Source organism: Rana temporaria, chromosome 1 (genome assembly GCF_905171775.1).
Source record: "Rana temporaria chromosome 1, aRanTem1.1, whole genome shotgun sequence".
Taxonomy (NCBI): Eukaryota; Metazoa; Chordata; class Amphibia; order Anura; family Ranidae; genus Rana; species Rana temporaria.
This window is the reverse complement of record NC_053489.1, coordinates 534,392,948-534,398,947: the sequence shown is the minus strand read 5'-3', so window position 1 is coordinate 534,398,947 and position 6,000 is coordinate 534,392,948. Positions and strand designations below refer to the sequence as shown.

Here is a 6,000-nt window from a genome sequence, read left to right as displayed (position 1 = left end):
GAAAATAGCAACTTCTATACTGTATATATGCAAAATTATTCCACTTGTGTCAGCCAAAAGGATTACAAGAGTTGTCAAGAGTCAACTGATAACTATATGGCCCGAAATTGAGAGAAATTGATGGTGAATGAGAATACAATAAGTTCCTATGTCTGTGTTGCAAAGCAGCTCAGCACAGTCCTAGCATGCTATAATCCATACATTTTCTAGTAAACACATTGCCGTAAAAGTTCAATTGATAAATCTCCAAGTGAGAGCAAAAAAAAAAGTAAACCAGAAAAGATATATACATCGTTCATAGAAGAAAATCCCAACAAGCATGCAGAGTCAAAAAAGTTTCTGTAGTGTTTGAGAATTTTGGACTTTTCCTCAATTCTTCCCTGTGAAACGACAGAAGGCCACGGGGGAAACACCATAATGCCTCGTACTTCATGTAAACTTTAAATGTGTCCCCTAGGGGTTAGAGGGGCAAAGGAGTTTATAGTAGGAAGAAACGGCAGCACAATTCACTGGCCCTCTTCTGATTGGTTGCCGCTTAGCAGCTTAAGGAATGACCATTAGTAGAATGCAGCTTATAAAAGGATTTGTGCAACATGGGGTGAATGAGTACTCGCCACAGCTGCCAGCAGAGGTAAGTCACTGGATTCAATCCTAAATTTGTACAGAAAAAATAAAAAAGGTAGTTAGAAAAGAAAGTGACAGACAGCACAACAAAAAGTTATATATTGCCTCACTTGGTTTACCCCCACACAGATTATAAATACAAGTACTATAGTCAAATGATAATTCATAGAAATGGTCTTTACTTTAGGACAGGGGTGCCCAACCAGTGGCCCGCGGAGCACTCTCATGTGGCCCACGATCTCCTGCTCTGAGATGGGGGATTGGCAAGCCGAGATCGCAGGTTGCTGATCCGCCATCCCAGAGCATCAGTTGTGTGAATAAAGCTTCCTGTATAGCACAAGCAATACCAAATACACTCTGTTTGAGACAGCCACAGCTGGTGATACCTGAATGGAAGACTGTTATTAAAAGGTATGTTTATTACTGAAATCGGTGTATATATGGGCATATTTGTTCTGCAGTGGTTAGTGGGCTGCTTTCAAACAGATCCACAGGTGCAGCGCAGTGCACCTGCGGGTTACTTGCACTGAGCCATAGACTTTTGTTATTACCGGCAAATCTGGTGCACTTTCAGAAAGTGCACCACACATACAGGATATAGTAGAAGTCTATGGAAAAATGCCACAGGTGCATGTGGCGCATCAGTGTGAAAGCAGCCTTAGGCCCCTTTCACATGACCCAATCGAACCCTCCATTCACCTCTGTGTCCATTTACCCCCGCTCATCTCCAATCCAATCCGCTAAAAAAAAAACAGAAGGGGATCTGTTCCCTTCCATCTGGGAAGATTGAATTGGAGGGTCCATAGAGTAGCGTGGGCAGTGTCCATGTCCACTCTGCATATACCGCAAGACACAGACCTGTCATCCACCTGTTCCGCGACCGGTTACCAAGTCGCTTCAGTGGCCCTTGTTCTTCAAAAGGCTGGGCACCCCTGCTTTAGGACATCACAACATCCAACATTTGTCGGCGGAAAGTTGCACAACAATGGTCTAATGGAGCATACAAACGGTCGGATTTTAGGCCAACAGACTGTCATCACACAATTCCCGTCAGAAAATCGTTACAGGGGTTAGGGGCCCAGATATTATAATTGGGCCATGCATTTTAATGCAAAGTCTGCTCTGAGAGTTATCCTCCTCATTCTATATGGGGAGCATATCATATGCTAAATATCTTCACAAAAAGAACAGAAATCTGCATGAAAAAAACCCCAAAAAAACACAAACATGTAAAAGCTGAATGTTGTTATCGATTACTCACCCCAATACCAAACCAAGCTCTTTTACATGGACTCTCTTGTGGCCCCTTAAATACTCTGACAACATTTTACTCTTGAAATACAGCTCCTGTAACTTGTCTTCTAGATACATCACGCACTAAGGGTAAAAGATGAAAACAAGAGAAATTACCGTATTTTACGGCGTATAAGACGACTGGGCGTATAAGACAACCTCCTAATTTTCCAGGAAAAATGTTGGTTTTGGGATATATTCACTGTATAAGACTACCCCCTTCTTACTAGTCTCTCTGGAAGCTGAGGGGTAGCCAGAACCGCTGACAGAAACAGGCTTTTTCAAATCTCACTGTGCCATTACATTACATTCCTCACTGTGCCATTACATGCCCCTCTCTGTGCCTGAACTTGCCCCCCAGTGCAATCACTGCAACACTCACTTTTTTATATATATATATATATATATATATATATATATATATATATATATATATATATATATATATATATATATATATATATATATATATTTAGCAGAGAATCTAGAGAATAAAATGGCGATTTTTGCAATATTTTATAAGTCACACAGTATTTGCGCAGCAGGGTTTTAAACTTAACTTTTTGGTAAAAAATACACTTTCATGACTGTTAAAAAACAAACAAAAAAAAAACGAAACAGTAAAGTTAGCCCAGTTTTTTTGTAGAATGTGAAAGATGTTACGCCGAGTAAATAGATACCAAACATGTCATGCTTTATAATTGCACGCACTCGTGGAATGGCGACAAACTATGGTACCTAAAAATCTCCATAGGCGGCGCTTTAATATTTTTTTTACGGTTACCAGGTTAGAGTTACAGAGAAGGTTTAATGCTAGAATTATTGCTCTCCGACGATCGCGGCGATACCGCACATGTGTCATTCGAACACCGTTTACATATGTGGGCGCGACTTTCTGTATGCGTTTTCTTTGCTCCACGAGCTCGCAAGGACAGTGGCGCTTTAAAAAATAAATTTTTTACCAATTTTAACATTTTTACATTGTGTTTAAAAAAAAATAATTATCACTTTTATTGCTGTCACAAGGAATGTAAACATTCCTTGTGACAGTAATAGGTGGTGACAGGTACTCTTTATGGAGGGATCGGGGGTCTAAAAGACCTCCAATCCCTCCTTTGCACTTCAAAGTATTCAGATCGCCGAAACCAGCGATTCTGAATACTGTATATTTTTTTAACCTGGCGCCATTGGCAGCCGAATAAACCGAAAGTGACGTTGTGACGTTGCTTCCGTCTTTACATTCAGGAGACTGGAACAAAGCCATTTACAGCTTCGTTCCAGTCTGTGTCTAGGTGCCGGAAGTGGCACATCATGGATTGGGTCGGGGGGGTTATGTCCGCATCGGTTGTTATCCCTGGTTGTTTAGCCGCATTGGTTGTTATCCCTGGAAAGCCGATCACCCGCTCAAAAAACCGATACTGGGATGATGCCTGCAGCTATCATCCCAGTATGGCCCCAAAAGCCAAGGTTGCACATGTGCGTACGCTCGGCAGGAAGGGGTTGAACCTGAAGTTTTGTGGGTTTTTCTTTTCATCCCGAACAATTTTTCTGGCAGTTGTAGCTGAAAAATTTTAGTTGGTCCACCTGAATGTCGTTTGGTTTCAACAGAACCCCTCATTCTCCACTTCTTGATTAGAGTTTGAACACTGCCGATTAGCATCCTCAATTCCTTGGATGCCTTTTTATACCTCTTTCCTGTTTTTCACAGTTCAACTACCTTTTCCCGCAGATCATTGACACTTCTTTTGTTTTCCCCATGTCTCAGAATCCAGAAACGTGAGTGAGTAACTTGTATAGCGCTACAAATGCAAACTAAATTGCCTCAAGCGCTGTGCAGCACTGGATGAAAGATGCAAGGGTCTGTCAGGAGTTGATTGATAATAAATGGCTTCAGCCAAACACCAACCATGAGTGAAAGAAAAGTTTGTGTTATACATATTCTCTGAAATTTTTAAACTTATGAGCACAACTGTACATATACATTTTTTTCCCCCTTTATTTTTTAACTGGCAAAGGAGGACTCTGTCCTAAGACGTGTTCATGACTGGACCCAGATACCAAGCGATGCGTCGAGTCGGTTCCAGGGACAATTTCTGAAGCTTCAGGATCCACCTGAACCTCTAACGTCTGATCAGTTAGAGGCCTGCTATCTGCGAGAGACCTCTTCACTGTTTGAGTTTTGAGATCAAAGATGAGGGGAATGTGCCCTGTCAATTTAGGAACAGTGAATGGGTTGGAGTAAAGCCCCTAGAACCATTCTGCCACAGCAAAAAAAAAAAAAAAATTAATCACACCTTGATCCAGAATCTTCTGTTGTGGAAGATGGGTGCTTTTGACACCATCAGCATCCCTGATACTGTTTTTAAGACATGGTCCAAAGAGAATGTGAAGGCCATGCAGACAGAATACATCTTGCGCAAAGGTTCAGCAGTCCAGCACTTTAGCCAAAGTGCCTTACACCTTTTCAAGGGATCAACCACAGCAGTTGTTAGATCTTTTAAGGGGTTTAGAATAGTCAGACATGATTTGCAAAGTAGTGTCACAGCCAGGATCAGGTGTTAAGCAGGACCTACCAGTAAGAACAGTGCTCTGGAAAGGGCTTTCCGATCGCTTATTAGTTGGGTCATTAAGGATGGGGACATCCTTTATTGGTACATTAAGCGCTTTTTCCAGAGTGTCACAAAGAAAGTAAATCCACCATGTAAAAGGCTGCAAGATGTAACAAAAAAAAAAAAATGGTCTCCATTGAAAGTTTCTTTTCCAATAACTTTTCACCTCTCCAATGCTTTTTTCCTGGTGGCCATTTTAGGACTGAACTTTTGCATGCTTCCTAGGATTCTAACCCACCCACATTGCCCTTGTGACACTAGAAATCTGTTTTATATATATATATATATATAAGTCTTGCGAGATCTCCCAATGTAGTTAAATGTAAGTAACAGCCTTTTCCCCCCCTCAACTTCCAGGACAGCTACTTGAGAGACGATTGGCTCCACCCTCTACAGGAAACACAAATCAGATACAATTTAAAAGGCCCCTCCCTTTCCTCTGACCTTCAGTTGTTTTTCTGTTTCCAGACACTCCAGGAGCACAGACATGTTTTTTGTTATCCCTAGGTCTGGCAACTGTGGTTGGCGGACCCCCCTTTTCTGGCATCATCCAGTACTGTGGCCTAGTCCTGGGTGTATTAGTCCCTGTACTTCCTGCCAGAAGGGTTCCCCATTTTGGAGGTACCTGGTGAAAGTGGTGGCAACTTCCTTCAGGTTTTTCCCCCAAGCTCTGCCTGTGTGGAAGCCTTGTCCTCCTCCTAATGCTTCGTTGAGGTGTACCAAGATGGCGTCGGAGAACTTCCAGTGACGCGGCAAGATGGCGCCGGAACCGAAAGTCACGTGATGCACTTTCCGGCACTGTGTTGATATGGAACACGGCGTGGTACACTGAGGACATGCTGCCTGGGGAACAGTCTGCTGAAACGCTGGACAGGCGCATTTTAGCAGGACTCCAGCAGCCTCTCTCTCCGACCGATCTTCACTCGCCTTATGGAGCTTGAGGACAGGTCTAAGGATTGAACCAGCGGCAGCCTCCGAGTCCCATACTGCCTCCAAGGTAAGCCCTTGTTCTGTGTTTATACAGCAGGGGACCTTTTTTGTATGGACCTTCTTTGCTTATGGTTCTTGTTTCTGCCGGTGAAAAGGAAATGTGGAAACTGTAGGGCCAGGCTTTCTGATGGATTTAAACTATTTTGAGAGGATTGTATTCCATCTAGGGCTAGGTCAGAGACTACCTCTTTGAAAGAGTTAATGTCTTCTATGAAAGAGGTTGTAGCCTCCTTCCGGTCTTTTAATGACAGAGTAGCAGGACTGGGACCTTCCTAATCTAGTCCCATAGCTCAAGAGCCTTCAGCCTCAGCTTGACCCCTTCCTCTGTTAATGTCCGAAACCATTGGTTCGCACTATACTTCTGATCTGGTAGAAGGGGAGAACCCAAGCTCTTGATCTGATGGGGATTCCGCATCAGAGGAGGAGGCGGGTAGCTCAAAGTATCTTTTTCCAGTGGAAGATATTGAAAAACTTTTAAAGTCAA

General features: G+C 42.8%; 1 protein-coding gene across 3 annotated transcripts in view; it reads right to left on the bottom strand.

Moving 5' to 3' along the window:
* Nucleotides 1-6,000, bottom strand: part of FNIP2 (folliculin interacting protein 2) — a 94,916-nt gene continuing 88,916 nt past the window's right edge. For all 3 annotated transcript variants that reach the window (XM_040332400.1, XM_040332385.1, XM_040332393.1), the window contains 2 exons: nucleotides 1,886-2,001; nucleotides 1-651 (listed from right to left, as the gene is read on the bottom strand). In XM_040332400.1, coding sequence (XP_040188334.1) covers nucleotides 573-651; nucleotides 1,886-2,001 — 195 coding nt within the window. In that variant the 3' untranslated portion in view covers nucleotides 1-572. The remainder of the gene's footprint in view (nucleotides 652-1,885; nucleotides 2,002-6,000) is intronic.